This window comes from Varanus komodoensis, unplaced genomic scaffold (assembly GCF_004798865.1).
Source record: "Varanus komodoensis strain SLA01 unplaced genomic scaffold, ASM479886v1 scaffold3, whole genome shotgun sequence".
Lineage (NCBI taxonomy): Eukaryota > Metazoa > Chordata > Lepidosauria > Squamata > Varanidae > Varanus > Varanus komodoensis.
Genome location: NW_025335761.1, coordinates 29,661,206 through 29,678,577, shown reverse-complemented (window position 1 = coordinate 29,678,577; position 17,372 = coordinate 29,661,206). Strand labels below are relative to the sequence as shown.

The 17,372-nt window shown below is 38.8% G+C and overlaps 1 protein-coding gene across 10 annotated transcripts in view; it reads left to right on the top strand.

Moving 5' to 3' along the window:
• Positions 1-17,372, top strand: part of HECTD1 (HECT domain E3 ubiquitin protein ligase 1) — an 83,352-nt gene that overhangs the window by 56,958 nt on the left and 9,022 nt on the right. For 6 of the 10 annotated variants that reach the window (XM_044435677.1, XM_044435685.1, XM_044435680.1 and 3 more), the window contains exons 26-37: positions 1,380-1,601; positions 7,020-7,153; positions 8,024-8,180; positions 9,282-9,504; positions 10,513-10,567; positions 10,797-10,979; positions 11,323-11,533; positions 11,615-11,700; positions 13,741-13,868; positions 14,555-14,756; positions 15,858-15,995; positions 16,092-16,699. In XM_044435677.1, coding sequence (XP_044291612.1) covers positions 1,380-1,601; positions 7,020-7,153; positions 8,024-8,180; positions 9,282-9,504; positions 10,513-10,567; positions 10,797-10,979; positions 11,323-11,533; positions 11,615-11,700; positions 13,741-13,868; positions 14,555-14,756; positions 15,858-15,995; positions 16,092-16,699 — 2,347 coding nt within the window. The remainder of the gene's footprint in view (positions 1-1,379; positions 1,602-7,019; positions 7,154-8,023; positions 8,181-9,281; positions 9,505-10,512; positions 10,568-10,796; positions 10,980-11,322; positions 11,534-11,614; positions 11,701-13,740; positions 13,869-14,554; positions 14,757-15,857; positions 15,996-16,091; positions 16,700-17,372) is intronic. The other 4 variants (XM_044435683.1, XM_044435684.1, XM_044435679.1 and 1 more) reach the window with 3 other exon arrangements.

Here is a 17,372-nt window from a genome sequence, read left to right as displayed (position 1 = left end):
AAGTGACACAACCACATTAGAAGAGTGCATGGTTTCACTTTTTCATGTATGCTTTACTATAATTTCTTCCTACAAAACTGAGACTGGTAAGATCCAAATAAAAGCATTTTTGGTAGATTAAAGATGCGCAACTGATAATTTATATTGAAAGAGTAAGATGTCAAGTTATTTCACCATTTGTCTTATGTCACCTGGGGCTCACGTTTGACAGGATAACATGGAGCCATTCTAATAATGTCTTTTTTATGCGATGGGCAGTGCCTGTTGTTTGTAGTGAAACTGTGCATGTTTGTAGAAAAGAATTGCAGACCATGTTGGGAGACTGCTTTTCAATTTCCATTTTGTTTGACAGTGTTATTCTTAGCACTTCGGTGAATTTAAAGGAAAGTAATTTTCTCTGATATATGTTTAGTTAGAGATGAGTAGGAGAAGTCAGAACTTGGCAGAAGAAACTTATCGAAACTAAAGTGTGTGCTCATGTGGACAGCAAGTAGATTGTCAGTTGAGCTGGACTTCAGCTCCTGGTATTCCTAACCATTGGCCATGCAGGCAGGGACCTCTGGGAATTAAAACTCAAAACATCTGGAGATTACTGTCTGCTCATTGTTATCATAGATGATAAAAATTCAGTGCTGGCTTGCAAATATTGCTTAAGCAAAGCATGATTTATCATTATATCTAAAGTAATGGTTTGAGATGTTTCTTGGAGGAGCTCTGTATGGTATAAAATTCAAGGAAGCTAAATGAAAAACTAAAGCATTGTGTGCCTGTACATGTGGCCTATGAATTAAATTAAACATTAGAAGGAAACATGTGTTTTACATGTTGAATTACTACCAGTGATAGAATAATCTCTTAATTAACAGTAGCTACTAAGCCTGTACAGATTGTGAATGAAATTCAAGCAAATTCTGGAAAAATGTTATATTTTCCTGCATGGAAAATGAAATGGAGATCACAGCTTGTATTTCAAGCCTTCCCCTTCCCTGTTCCTTTCCTTCTCTTCCAAGAGCAGCTGATTTTAATTGTGATGTAAGTTTGTTCTGTTAAAAAAATGGGATTCTGAGGTACGGTTTTTTGGATCAAGGTTAACATGTGTGAACTCTGTTCTTGTAAACTTTAATATAATTTAGGCTTCATTTAATTGTTAAAACTTAGACATGTGTAACAGTTTCATACTTTTACTTATGTAGTTATTTTGGTGTTCTCTTTTATTTGTAGCCTTTTATTTCTTTCATTGGTTGGTAATTCTTACTTGATAAGTACACTAGACTTGGTGACCTCTTTTTTGTTGGTTTTTGTTTTAATACAACACTCATGAATGTAAGACTGTACTATTTTGGATCATTCATTTTATCTTACCATATCTTTATCTATAGCTTCTCCTCTAATGGGTGCCCAAAGTTTTCCTAATCTGACTACAACTGGTACCACATCAACTGTGACCATGTCTACATCCAGTGTTACTAGCAGCAGCAATGTAGCCACAGCAACTACAGTTTTATCTGTTGGTCAGTCACTTAGTAACACTCTAACTACTAGCCTAACATCAACATCTAGTGAGAGCGATACAGGTCAGGAAGCAGAATATTCTTTATATGGTAAGTTTCATTTTTAAATGAACATAAGCAGATTTCCCATTAATGATTTTCCTTTGCCAGCTTTTTATGGGTTTCTCACTTAGTCATTTCATTTACTAAAGTGTATCAAATAACTGAGCTGTTTACCCCATTACTAGTTATTTTAAAGTTTCTCAGGCAAAGGGTTTCAGCATCATGTCAATGTTTTCACATATTTCAACTCTTCAACTCCTTTACACAATATTCATTTATGGTATTAATAGAGCTATTCTAAGATGCGCACATTCCTACATGTGTATTTACAGATTTATTACTAGACTGTCCAGTGTGGTATTCAGCACTAACTGAGCTGATTAGCACAACATGCAATACTTTACCATTTGGGTTAACACCAAACCAAGGATTATGCAAAGGATATTTAACCTTAAAATAATTCTCAGTAGCCAGGTTCTCATGGCAGGACAGCCTTCAAGTAAGGGTTGCATATTTTGAAAGTGCCTAGAACATGCTGTGGCTCATTATGAGTTAAAGAATCCCAGAATAGGCCAGTGTGTCATGCAGGCTGGACCATCCACTTGTTGAATATATTTACAATAAGGATTACGACATAGAGCCAAAGACATGTGAACAGAGCTTGCTTGCACTATGATTTTTCACTCAAACTCACAGCCTCCCTGAAAGTTGTGCCATCTTGACAATTGATGGATCATTTGGAATGGGCTAGGATGTGCTCATGGATCCAAAGTTATTAATCCTTTGGATCTAGATCTGTGCCTATGGTTTTAGAACATCAGAGTGTTATTGTCAAAATTTAGCATTTCTGTAATGTATCTCAAGTATTTTAAAGTGTTTCATGTACATTGGCTTAGTTCAGAACATTTCTCCAAAGTTGTTTAAGACTGGTTTGTAAACCATTATTGCTGTACTAACCATATGATTAGGAAAAGGCCATAAAATTTATTTTATTTTATTTTATTTATAGCATTTTTATGCTGCCCCCATCGCAGAAAGCCTCAGGGCGGCTTACAAAGAAATAGACAACATAAAATAACATTAAAAATTTGGAACATCTTGGCAATAGTTTAAAACCAATAAATAAAAACAACAATTAACAATTAAAATATCGTTTAAATAAAAAGGTCTTGGCCTGGCGCCGAAAAACAAATAATGATGGCACCAGGCGGACCTCTCTGGGGAGCGCATTCCATAGGTGGGGCGCCACCGCAGAGAAGGCCCTCCTCCGGGTACTCACCCTCCTAATATCCTTCACAGAGGGCTCCCGGAGAAGGGCCTCCTCTGCCAATCTCAGGGGGCGGGAGGGCATATATGGACGCAAGTGCTCCTTTAGATAACCAGGTCCCAAGCCGTTGAGGGCTTTATAGGTCATCACCAACACCTTGAATTGGGCCTGGACTTCAATGGGAAGCCAGTGAAGCTGATGGAGAACTGGGGTTATATGAAAACAACACCCAGTCCCCATCAGCAACCTGGCAGCTCTATTTTGCACCAATTGAAGTATCTGAACCGTCTTCAAGGGCAGCCCCACGTAGAGCGTGTTACAGAAGTCTAAGCGGGAAGTTACCAATGCATGTGTCACAGTTGCCAGGCAGTCGTTCTCCAGGTAGGGACGCAGCTAATGGATCAGCCGAAGCTGCAGGAAAGCGCTCCTCGCCTCCGCTGTTACTTGAGCTTCTAATGACAGCTCTGGGTCGAGGAGCACTCCCAAGCTGCGAACCCTGTCCCTAAGAGGGAGTGCAGCCCTCTTATGGCAAAACAAACCTGTGAGAAGAGACAGTGCACAACAATGGACCATGTTCCCAAGCCCATGATATGAAGAATCAAATTCATGATATCTGGACCATACCAATAATGAAAGGAACTTATTTCTGAGTGATCATATTTATGGGCAAATAAGGAAAGAATTTGGCATATGCACACTTCAGAGTAGTAGAGTTTTTACAGAAACATGACTGCTTCATTTTCATTTGGAGAGCTATTTGAAGTTAAGATGGAATGATGTAAGATGGTGTCTTTGTTAGTAGTAGTTCTTGTGACAGCAAAACTTGCTAAGCCAGATTCAGAATTAGATTAGAAGTCTGACCAGACAGATTCTACAAGGTTGCTTGGTGAATATCTAGCACTGGAGAAAGAATTTAATATCATATCTCTTAAAAAGCTCAATCAACACTCATGGCTGTCAGAGGTCAGAACTTTCTTGTTTTATTTTTATTTATTTATTTAGGAAATTTCTATGCCGCCCCATTCACCGAAGCCTCGGGGCGGCACTTCTTGAAGCTAGTTTATTGCATCATGCACATGTGAGAACTCAGAAATGTTACCATTTCACTCCTGCCCAGAAAAAATAAAATAAAACCAGAGTTTAATATAAGAATAACCAAACCCGTTCTCAGATATTTAATCTAAGAAAATGGAAAAATGAGTGATGCATTAAGATCTTGTCTTAGGAGCTGCCGTGTATCATGACTCACCAAAGGTACATCTGGGTTGAGATTACCTAAATGGACTGGAAAAAAGTTCTTCTTGCAAAATATGCCCTCTACCTCTGAGCTGAGACATCGGGAGAGGAGCCATTGCTCGGAGACAAGCAAATGTTTTGAATACAGAAGATCCTGATAGGACGATGAAAAAAGCCAGTGTGGTGTGACGGTTAGAGTGTTGGACTCTTGATCTGGGAGATCCAGGTTCTGGTTTTTATTTGGCCATAAAGCTCAGTGGGTGACTTTGGGCCACTCACACACTCTCAGTAGAATACTCACAGGGTTCTTGTGAGACAAAATGGTAAACTTCCTTGGGTTCCTCACAAGAGAAAAAGAGGTGGGATATACATGCAAGGTGATGGTGATGATGTTGGAACTACTGCTCGGCAAGCCACTTCCAGTTAATGTCAGCGATACTAGGGCAGAAGAATCAGTGACCTGACTTCAGTATAAGACTGCTTCCTATGTTCCTAAGGCTCAATCCTAAACAATGTTGAAATCTTTGTTAGTATGGATGGAGTATCTTGGATGAGTTACACAAAGCCATTGGAGTATGCTATATTGCAGTGGTGGCATACATGTAGTATTTGTGCAATGAAGAGACCAGTGTTTTGTAATTGCATGGAAGATCTATATACTGGTACCAACCAGTGCTGGAAACAGTCTGTGGTTTAGAGTGAAAAGAGCAATGAAAAAATCATGTGGGCCTCTGCAGAACAAGTTATTGACCCCACAGCACCAGACAAGATAGCAGAATACATTTGTATCCATCTGTTAAATTCCTTGATTTCAGTATGAATCAGAACTGAAATACATTAATCTCTCAGATATCTTTATATAAAAGATACTTTCAGGGTGTTACTGAAGTGTAGTTGTACATTTAGGAAATGACTTATAATTTGTGTTGTACTACTCATATTTGTGGCTTTAGTGATGTTTTGGCAGGAATTTTTTTAATGATAATTAATACATCAGTTAATACATTGTATGAACTTCCTTGGCCAGATTTGTGCATATATAGTTTGGTAAAATCACCACAATAATATTTTTGCCAGGTTAGGTTTGCACAGAGAATGCCCATAGATATTTGTTGCTACAAGATAAGCTCTAGCTCCCACTGAGTGCACAACAAAATATACACTATATAAAACTCAGGCAGTAAGAATCACCTGTTTTGCGTTGGATGTATTTGCACATTATGGTAACTGACCCTGTGAATAAGTACACAGTGTGCCAGACTCACTGTGGATGTCTCCTCATTCCTTTCCCTCAAACTCCCACTGGTATCCTGGGGAACTCGATGGCTGAAACCATCTTGTCTCTTCTCCCCATTCCTCTCACAAATGCTTTTTCTTTCTTCTCTCTTCCCTGAAACAATCATTTAGGACACTTTTTATCAGTGGCACTGATAGCTGCCCTGAAGTGCCCAAGTGGCATATTGGAGGGCCCATTGCTGGTTTGCCACATTTAAAAAAATATTTTTAGGAGTCAAAATGTGTGTAGATTATTTTTTGTTGCTGCTATTTTGGTTAAGTCAAATAAGTGTTTGTTTATGAGTGACTGAAATACCTGCTCAGTGTCATGGTAAAAGCATGCTGTCAATCTGTAGTAGATACCAATGGAGAACATAAAGCAAGGCTGCTAATAGGTTATTTTGTTACTTTGGTTCTCATTTGACAGGTGTCTGCAAATTATTAAGTGAAGTATGCTGAAAAAGATATTTGCTTGCATTGGAGTATTGATCATATCCCCCACCCACCCACACACACAGTGAGATGCTCTAGTTTTGAAGTGTGCATCTCACCATTCTTAGTATCTTTCACCTTTTCGAGCCTTTCCCAAGACTCTAGGCATTTGGAAAAGGAGAAGAATGCATCCCATCTGCATTTATGATAGCATAGAGTTTTGGCAGCCGTCAAAAGTTACTTTCAAAACGGATTTTCTCAGGATAAAACTAGGTGTTCTTCTTTTACAATATGCAGGCATGAAATCTGAAAAGCTGAAATGCACAGAGTGATGAAAAAGTAAAATGGAAGTGATACTTTCAAAACTACCCAGCGAGAGCTCTCTGTCCCTTTACCTGGCAGTCTGCAGGGTAGAGAGGAATGGAAGAAAACTAGTAGTCTCCCCTCTCCAATCTATATTGCAGTAATTGGGGGCAAGGCAGGAAGGAAATTGGAAGTTGATGCTGTTCTGTTATATATGTGAAATTACTGTCCAGATCATTGTGCCATAGGCAAACATTTTATGCAAAATCCTTAAGTTTAGGAAAGTCAGGAAATATGCACATTTTCTTAGGGATTGATCAGAAGTCTTCTAAGTGCAAGAAGTGGAACTTTGGTTTCTGTAGGTAGTTGAAGGCAAGTTATGTATGAGTATTTCTGCTGTTACTGTAGAACTTACTCAGATTACTTGTATTCTGGTGGGGTATTGATTTCCTTATGATATGATGCACAAAAGATTAGTTTTTACCCATCATTTATATTCGTTGCAATCCTATCAACTTAAGCATAACTTACTTCATTGAGCTGTAACACTGAAAGTGATATTTGACTTCTGCTAGTATTAAAGGGACATTTGTATGTACTTGAAAATGTACATAGCAAATTATTTTTATGAAATACACATTGAAAAAATACTGGGGAGAAATTGTGAATTTCCTATTTGGCATTTCCACTGGTTCTATGTACTCAAAAAGCATACTAAATATACTTTAATACAAATAGTTTTCCATTACTTTTCAGGTTATTTTCTGATGTTCTTCTCTTCTCCCTTTCAGCCTTTCATTGTCATCATTTCTTAAATAGGTTTCCATCTTGAACGTGACCCAAAAGTGATACCTCATTATCTGTTGTGGTTTCAATTTATAGAATCAGTTCATTCTTCGTTATTGCTGTGTTTTTAAGGAGTTCTTAGGGGTTTTTGTTTGTTCTGTGTGTAGATTTTCTTGATAGCTGTCGAGCCAGTACTTTGTTGGCAGAATTAGATGATGATGAAGATCTACCTGAGCCAGATGAGGAAGATGATGAAAATGAAGATGACAATCAAGAAGATCAAGAATATGAGGAAGTTATGGTACAGTGTATATCACTTATTTCAGTATTGTCTTTTCTGCAGTTATGCTGACCACATCATACTCTTCCTTAGCGTCCCAAACTTCAGAGATTTATAGTTGTAGCTATGAATTGCTTAAAGACCAGTTGCACAAATTTAATGTGGTTTTGTCTGTTTTTGAAGTAGTTCTGTCAATTGCCTTGTCAACATAATTCAATGGCTTACTGCAAATATTTTGTTTTGCTTACATGTCAAAGTATAGCAGATCTTCTTAATGTAAATAGCTGAGCATTGGTGAGTCCAGAATGAAGGTTGAAAAGAAACCAGATTTAGACTAGACACCAGGAACAATTTCCTCACTGTCAGAGCAATATGACAATGGAACAATGTTACCTGGGGAAGTTGTGGGCTCTCCCTCACTCGAGACTTACAAAAGCATCAGGACAGTCATCTGTGTAACTTAGTGTCCTGCAGTAGAAGGGGGTTGGACCCAGTGGCCTTCTGACACCTTCCCACCCTTTACTGCTTCTCATTTATTCATTTCAGTAGAGCTCCTCTACATCACAGATTGTGATACAATAAATGGACTATTCTGTACTGTTGGGAGTGATTCATGGGTTATATTTAGAAAGTCCTACAACAGCATAGCTGGCCAAGAAATGCTGAGAATCGTAGAATTTTTCTCTCTCCATGGGTTTGTACTCTAAAGCTCTTCTCTGAGATACTGCAACTCAGTGTTGCCATTATGTTAAAAAAAACCTTTTGGAAAGGTCCATGGACTATAATGTATAACAGGTATAGGCATATCTTATTTAATAGAATAATTATCCCCTAACATGTGATTTCCTGAAAATTAAATGAATCTTCTCAGTGATATTATTTCCTTAATAGGAGGAAGAAGAATATGAAACAAAAGGTGGCCGAAGAAGAACATGGGATGATGATTATGTTTTGAAACGTCAGTTTTCTGCTTTAGTACCTGCTTTTGATCCTAGACCTGGTCGTACTAATGTCCAGCAGACAACTGATCTTGAAATTCCTCCTCCAGGTATACCACAGAGAAATATGGAAAATATCTGTGCAAGCAAAATATGTGACAATTTGCTAGAATGCCATAGAAGTGTTAAGACAAGAACCAGATTGGAGGGGTGTGGGGGGAAGAAACAATATATCTCACATATTTACAGTTATTCAGAAATGGAGTCAACAGGTTAAATCAAACATTATACTGACAGAGGCCTGCTAGCTTGATGAGATGTTCTTCTTTCTTCCGTACTGCATTCCTCTGTCCTGTCCTTCAGCAGGTTTTGAAGCTGTGGGTGCAGGAGAGGGAATCTCCCCTCTCAGATCTTTTCATGGAACTACTTTCACCAGTGGAATAGCAGTGTTGCATCCAACCTATTTTGTCTACTTTGTGCATTTTCCAGACTGTTTACTGGGTTGACTGGTTTGTGTAGCAACCTTCAATAGATATTGACTAGGTTGTTCACAAGGCCAGGAGGTAAAACATTAGAAAATGCAGCATGTGAAACTGACCTATTTCTTTTCTCCATCCCTGAAGCCAACATTTGGGTTGCGGGAGGAAACATTGGAAACACACCATTGTTCCTACCTTTGTTATTTCACATACTTCTGTGTTGAAACAGGGTTGCATAACCTCTGCCCTTCTGGTCTTTACTGCCTTCTCTGGGGATGCTGTGAATTGCCAAACAGTTCCCCTGCCCCACTGCCTGTACTCTCCACTCTTTCAGAGCTTCTCAAAGGGATCATTAGCAGTGAGGAGAGAGCAAATCTGTATCTAGAGTATGTGCATGTGTGATGGTGGAGGCTTCCCTCCCCCACATCTGTAAAGCCTGTACACCCCTGATTTAGAGGGACCCAATTTATTTGCACAGGGAAGAAGGTGGAGATGGGAGATACTGAATGGAGGAAGTGGCTGAAAGTAGAACAGGGTTGATTTGGATGAACAAGTCAGGGAGTGTATAAGGGTAATGGGAAGGAGAAAGGGCTAGAACACATCGCTTCACTTGAATTTCAAAGACCTTTACTAGCTGTTCATTTATTGTACATTTAAATATATGTACAATGATGAAAGGTGCTACAAAAATAGAAATGCATTACTCATCTTTCATTTCACCATTGCATACAGGAACACCCCACTCGGAACTTCTGGAAGAAGTTGAGTGTACACCATCACCACGTTTAGCACTTACCTTGAAAGTTACAGGCCTTGGTACAACCCGTGAAGTTGAGCTACCCCTAACAAATTTCCGATCAACTATCTTTTACTATGTACAAAAATTGCTTCAGCTTTCTTGTAATGGCAGTGTGAAATCTGATAAACTTAGACGGATATGGGAGCCAACATACACGTAAGTGTTCTTTTAAAATTATTCTAACACTAGATTCTACCCCTAGATTAAATCTAAAACTATATTCCTGTGTGCACTTACCTGGGAGTAAACTCAGATGAACACAGTGGAACTTCTGAGTAAGCATTCATATGTTAGCTCTGTAAGACCAACTGTTTAAAATGTGTTTCAAGAACTCATGTTAAAGTCTTTTAACAAATCTTCTGGGCAGTGCTGTTTTGGTATCTCTTAAGTTGTACATGATAGGTTTGCAACAGTGGGATTTGCATACTGATACTGTTAGCTTAATCCTTGAGGTTATCACTTTTTCCTGCCTGGGATCTTTATGCTTATGGTTTTATTCTTTTATCACAGATACATGCTGACAGAATTTTTAATATAAATGGTACCTGCACTGTGCTAGAATTAACAGTTGGGCCCTATAATCCAAAATGTTTTCATAGTTTGAATAACGTATAGACCAGACCCAAGAATTGAATCAGCAATCAAATTCTCGGAGTATATTTTTTGAGCAGTATACTATATCAACTGCTCTGTGCGCCCAGTGAGGAGATCTGTCATTGGTTAGCAGCTTTAACTGTTGTTCTTGCATGCTAAACAGTACAATTTTCAAAATCAGATTTAATATGCAGAAAATGTTGCATTTACCTGATCTGTATTATATCAGGTGGGCAGCCTTTTTTCTGTTGAGAGTCTTGTCCCTCATAGTTAATCTATCAAGAAGCACATGCCAGGGTCAGATGAAAAAGTGCTCATGTTATCTCTTTCTTTCTTACTCTGTCACTTTCTGCCACACTTTCTCTATCTTGCCCACTCTGTTTTTCCAGTGGAGCAGACAATGAAGAAAGTGACAGATTGCTCTTTCCTGAAGTGTGAATGGTTCACACAAAATAGAGCTATTGAAATTAGGTCAAGGTTACCCATTTCTGCATTTTATGATTTACATATTTTGTCTCGTTCTTTTTTGGAAAAACTGCTAAGTATCTAATTCATTTTTTTCATGTTTAGAATTGTCTACAGAGAAATGAAGGATTCTGATAAAGAGAAGGAGAGTGGGAAAATGGTGAGATTAATTTAAAGCCTTAATATTTTTGTGGCTGTAGGTGTTTGTGCAGTTCATGCACTTAAAGCAGCTTAAAAATCCTACACTAACTTAGTTTTGTTATGCAGAAAACATGGTACAGAATGTTTGTAAATGCATGTTTCTAAAAAATTTAAATGTATGTAGTGCATGTGAAATCTTTCAAACTTTACAATCAGGAAAGACCAACATTTGGTGGTTCCTGTTGTAGGGTTGCTGGTCAATAGAGCATGTGGAACAGTACCTTGGCACTGATGAATTACCAAAGAATGACTTGATAACCTACCTGCAGAAGAATGCGGATTCAGCCTTTCTGCGCCACTGGAAATTAACTGGCACTAATAAAAGCATTAGGAAAAACAGAAATTGTTCCCAGCTCATAGCTGCATACAAGGTATATGTCTGCATCTAAAAGTATTGGTTTGGAGAATGTCTGTGCTTCTTGCATCGTGTTAGAAGTTCTGATAGAGAGATTTGCTATGTGACTAATGAAAATGTTCTCCAACTAAATAGGGTCATATGCTACTCTCATGTTTAGCTTTTACCAGCTCCAGTCTTTTATATGCTTTTGAATAGGTGCAGTAATTAATATAGTGTCTAACAATACTCTAAGCACTAAATAGTTAGCATCACACAAGCCATGTTTATTTTTTTTTCTCTCTTTCTCTAAAACTACAAAATTGCCATACTGCAATTCTAAGCATATACTCAGCGTGTACTTCTGATAATTCATACAGGATTTTTGTGAGCATGGATCAAAATCTAGTTTGAGCCAGGGAGCTATTTCCACACTTCAGAACTCATACATTCTTAGTTCATCTAAAGAACAGCCTCAAGCCAAAGCTGGTAGTGGACAGAATTCCTGTGGTGTAGAAGATGTTCTGCAGTTGCTCCGTATTTTGTATATTGTGGCAAGCGACCCTTATTCAACTCGAACTTCTCAAGAAGGTAAGTAGGGTGCAACACATTTTTGTCCAAACAAAAACATCCACAAAAAAACATGAAATAAAACTTTGTGTTAATTTTCAGAAGGAGATGAACAGCTTCAGTTTAATTTTCCACCCGATGAATTCACAAGCAAAAAAATTACTACAAAAATTCTTCAACAAATTGAGGTAATATATTCTTAAGATATTATTTTAATTCAGTGTGATGCTATTGTAAGCAGTGTAGAAGTCTGGAAATAGTCTTCTTTAACAAAAGCTGTGAAAGTTTATGAGAATCTCTAGAGGTAGTAACAATTATCTCTAGGGAACTACGCAACATGTTGGGTCATGCCTCATCAGTGGCAGCCTAGTTCCCTAGAGATACAAGTTTGTTGTTGTTAGTCGTGAAGTCGTGTCCGACCCATCGCCACCCCATGGACAACATTCCTCCAGGCCTTCCTGTCCTCCACCATCCCCTGGAGTCCACTTAAGCTCACGCCGACAGCTTCAGTGACTCCATCTAGCCACCTCAGTCTCTGCCATCCCCATCTTCTTTTGCCATCTATTGTTCCCAGCATTAGGCTCTTCTCCGGTGAGTCCTTCCTTCTCATTAGGTGGCCAAAGTATTTGAGTTTCATCCTCAGTATCTGGCCTTCTAAAGAGCAGTCAGGGTTGATCTCCTCAAGCACTCCTCAAGCACTTGCGGTCCAAGGGATTCGCAGGAGTCTTCTCCAGCACCATAGTTCGAAGGCCTCAATGCTTCAGCACTCAGCCTTCCTTATGATCCAACTTTCACAGCCATACATTGCAACTGGGAAAACCATAGCCTTGAATATATGCACTTTTGTCAGCAGGGTGATGTCTCTGCTTTTTAGTATGCTGTATAGATTTGCCATAGCTTTCCTCCCCAAGAGCAAGCGTCTTTTAATTTCTTGGCTGCAGTCCCCGTCTGCGGTGATCTTGGAGCCCAGAAAAATAAAATCTGTCACTACCTCCCTTTCTTTCCCATCTATTTGCCAGGAAGTGAGAGGACCGGATGCCATGATCTTAGTTTTCTTAATGTTGAGTTTCAAGCCAACTTTTGCACTCTTCTCCTTCACCTGCATCAAGAGGTTCTTTAGTTCCTCTTCACTTTCTGCCATTATAGTGGTACCATCTGCATATCTGAGGTTGTTGATATTTCTCCTAGCAATCTTAATTCCAACTGGTGATTCATCTAGCCCCGCCTTTCTCATGATGTGCTCCGCATATAAGTTAAATAGGCAGGGCGACAGTATACAGCCTTTCCAAACTTCTTTCTCAACTTTGAACCAATCAGTGGTTCCATGTCCAGTTCTCACTGTTGCTACAAGTTTACATCTTTTCATTCTGGAGGTCAGTTCAAGTGTACCCAAGCCAGTGTGTTTTGGAGCACATGCAGGATACATAGTTCCTCTCTGATTTTTCTTTAGCATTTGCCCTTGTAACTAGACTCTCAGCTGCTACAAGGCTATTCATGGTGAGAAAAAGGAAATGACTGTACAAACAGTGCTTGAGTCCTACTTCAAGAAAGCAGCTGCAGTGGTAACCCCCCACTCCACCCCCTGCTTCTCCAGCAGCACAAGCAAACCCTGACTCTCCAGCACCAGGTCCAGGTCCATGTCCATCATCATCAGTTAATATTAGGCTTAATGTTACCTCAAGAAAGTTCTAGACTGTTTTAAGACCGGTTTCTTTTATTTGTTTTTTACAATACTGTATACCTACACACATGCAAACAGATTCTCCCTCTTCAGTACCTGTGGTTTATTATTACTGTGTTATTATCATTATATCATGTGCATATGAAATAAAGTATGTGCAAATGTATTGATAAAATATATACATAGGCTAAGACAAATATTTGGCTTGCTTATATGATCTGACTTGCATACAAATTCAGCTTAAAGGTGTTCTCAGGAATGAAACTTATCCATAACGTGGAGACTAGGTATGTACAATGATAACAAAAGGGCCATTAAACATTTAATAATATCAGGTTTTCTCCTGAAATCAGGAAAAATCAGTTTTAAAAATAAAAATATGAAGGGACAGCATAGAAAAGACAATAGAGAATTCAGAGATAGCATTCATTCATTCATTCATAGCTTTTCTAACTGATCCACCACTATCATCTCAGGATGGCTTTATCCATTGTGAATTTTATTCTGCTGACTTCTTGTTTTAAAGGGCTTGTTTGTTAAATTACAGGAGCCATTGGCACTAGCAAGTGGAGCTTTGCCTGACTGGTGTGAACAGATAACCAGCAAGTGTCCTTTCTTAATCCCATTTGAAACTAGACAGCTGTATTTCACATGCACGGCATTTGGAGCATCCAGGTGAGAAATTTGACAAGTGAAAAATTACTTGATTGATGCAGTTGAAATGTATTGATGTTCTTTAAATATTAGGAATATAGGAGCTATTTTATGTTGAGACTCATAGCAGTAAGTAACCTGTATCTTGCTTATAAAAGAGGGAAGATATGTTAATTTTTTTCCAAAACTAAATCAGGCAATTAGAGTGATGGGAGGGCAGATTTATAAATGAACAATATAACATGCGACAAAAAGTTGCAGTGTAGAATGCTGGTGTTCCAGTCACTTCATCTCCCCTCTCCAACAGACAGCCACTGAGCATACATAATCTACTCTCACATTCAGTTGTTTATTTGCAAAAGTTTTTTTGTACTTTTTTCAAATCCTGGGGTCCCCCCTCCCAGTGTATGCTGATACCTTCTTCTGCATAAATGGTGCTAATTTAGCTGCATAACCAATGGTGCTTGATGTTTAAACCCTGGAAATAGATGGATTGCTATGGTGCAGAATACGTGGTAGCTGTTTGTGATCCCAGGCAGAGGGTTACAGACTGCAGTATGACGAAGTTGTTTTATAAGCTATAAATGCATGTGTCTTGGTATAAAAAAGTTCTTCAAAGCAAATATTTACCTAATGAAAGTCTCCTTTGGTCAACATCACATATGTTGGATCTAAACCAACGTATCTGTGTTTCTTTCTGGTATCAGAGCAATAGTTTGGCTGCAGAATCGACGTGAGGCTACTGTAGAGAGGACACGAACTACAAGTACGGTGCGAAGAGATGATCCAGGAGAATTTAGAGTTGGGCGGCTTAAACATGAAAGAGTAAAGGTTCCACGTGGTGAATCTTTGATGGAATGGGCAGAAAATGTCATGCAGATTCATGCTGACAGAAAGTCAGTTCTAGAGGTAAAATTATACTGGCAGAAGTCTCAATTTTTCTACTGGAGGAAGAGAATGTAGTTTTTTTCTCATTAACCCCTTCTTCTTCAGTGCGTCCTCTGAAACAGCATGTGAGTTGGCACTGAGGTTATAGAAGGAAAGGGACAATCAGTAAAGATATCCTTTTAAAAATCCTAGTCCTTTCTACAAACAGAAGGGGTCTTCCTTTTACAGCAGGGTAAGCCTGGAATCAAGCCATTGGACCACTTTTCACATCATGCTGAAAATAAGATGTGGTGGGTTGCTTCTCACTTCCTAATCCACTTTATTTCTGACAGATGATCAAGTGTTCAGCAATTTGTTTCACTTTTACTCCTTGCTTCCACTGCATTGGTATAGTTCTATAGGAGGAGTGCCTGATGTGGTTTGACAGCAGATGCCTCCTCCTTGGATATTGCTTAGGTGAGGCATGTCACTATGCACTCACACAAGTGTGGCAACAAATGGAATTGCACACAATTGGGGCACAGTTTTTTAAAGGGAATGACAAACTAGTGAAGCTGCTCCAACGTGTCACTTGGACACATTGAATGGACTGTCACTAAGCTGTCAACTTGGAGGTCACTTTTTGCTATTTCTATTCTTTTAACGTAAAAGTTGCACAAAAGCTTTAGTCAGTGCAGAAGTACTCAAAAATGAGTCAGAGACAGTCAGCACCAGTCACCCCCTACGTGCTACTTGTGGGGAAGCTGGCACTAGTGATAGCCCAGGCAAGTTTAGCAAGGGGATTTCTGCATCTCTTGCCAAAACGTTCACTCATTGGTTCTCAATGGTCAGATTGAAATAATTTACCTGGGTTTGGGCAACATGACAACCCATCATGAGTTTAACAACACCTATAAGCCATGAGTTGTCAGGGTGACTTGTTGCCCAAAACTTGCTATCATGCAGTTAAATGGTCCAAATTCACATGACACAGGAATCTGCAATTGTGGGATGTCATATCATGTGAAGCCAGTAATTTTGTCTGTCATCTGTATTCAGGGAATTTGTCTGTAGTAGGAGTGAGGATCTACTCAGTACTAGTGACATGGTGCTTGTACTATTGTCATGGCATCTGGTTTCCAGGTGGAGTTTTTAGGAGAAGAAGGAACAGGATTGGGACCCACCTTGGAATTTTATGCACTAGTGGCAGCAGAATTCCAGAGGACAGAACTGGGAGCTTGGCTTTGTGATGATGATTTTCCAGATGATGAATCACGTCAGGTATGTTTATTTTTCTAACAGTAGGTGAAGATATAGGTGGTGTGTTTTTCTTGTAATAGCTAACATTTTTCTGTGTTCTCTTCTTTTAAAAAATAGGTTGATATAGGTGGTGGATTAAAACCTCCCGGATACTATGTACAACGATCTTGTGGGCTCTTCACAGCACCATTCCCACAAGATAGTGATGAACTTGAAAGGATAACAAAACTCTTCCACTTTCTGGGGATTTTCTTAGCCAAATGCATCCAAGACAACAGACTGGTAGACTTGCCCATTTCTAAGCCTTTCTTTAAACTCATGTGCATGGGAGACATTAAAAGCAACATGAGCAAATTAATTTATGAGTCACGGGGTGACAGAGATTTGCACTGCACTGAAAGTCAATCAGAGGCCTCTACAGAAGAGGGACATGACTCTCTTTCAGTAGGCAGTTTTGAAGAAGATTCCAAATCTGAATTTATCCTTGATCCACCGAAACCTAAGCCCCCAGCCTGGTTTAATGGGATCTTAACATGGGAGGATTTTGAATTGGTAAACCCTCACAGAGCAAGATTTTTAAAAGAAATCAAAGACCTTGCAATTAAGAGGCGTCAGATATTAACAAATAAAGGCCTTTCAGAAGATGAAAAAAATACCAAACTGCAGGAACTGATGATGAAGAACCCATCAGGATCTGGACCGCCACTTAGCATTGAAGATTTAGGGTAAGGTGATATATTTTCTTCCTATAGCTTGTCCAGTTGTGGCCTCCTTCTGGACTAAGAAATTAATGTATATATTTGAAAGAGAAAAAAATCAGTTTATTTTCCCAAACATAGATCACCCTATGGCATTTCCATCATACTGGTGATCCTCCAGATTTGACCATCTATTTGAAACCTTATATGGACAGAATTTATCTTAAACATTTTTGTACATCCATTTAAGACATTCTTCAGTATAATTAAGTGCTCATTATAGATGGTAAGACCTGTAAGCTCAAGAGAGAGCATGCATGATAAATCCTATTATCTTTTGTTGTTAGGTTATAGACCTAAGAATCCACTGTAGAAATGGTTCTGTTTTGTAATTTTATTAATTTCTGAATGTTGCATTTGTAGCTTAATGTTGCATAAATGCTGAGTGGTGAATCTGTTACCTTACAGCAAAACCTCTAAAGATTCCTGTCAAAGTAATAATTTGTTTAGTGCAAAATATCTGTGTAAAATTGTCGCAAAAATGTTTTGCACTCATTTTTTCTGTGTTTCCATTTGAAAATGATAAACCTTTTGGGATATTTGAGCAGGAGCATAGAAGGCTGCCTTATGCTGAGATGATTGATCCATCTACCTTAGTATTATCTGCTTTGATTAGTAGTTTAGATGTCACATAGGAGTC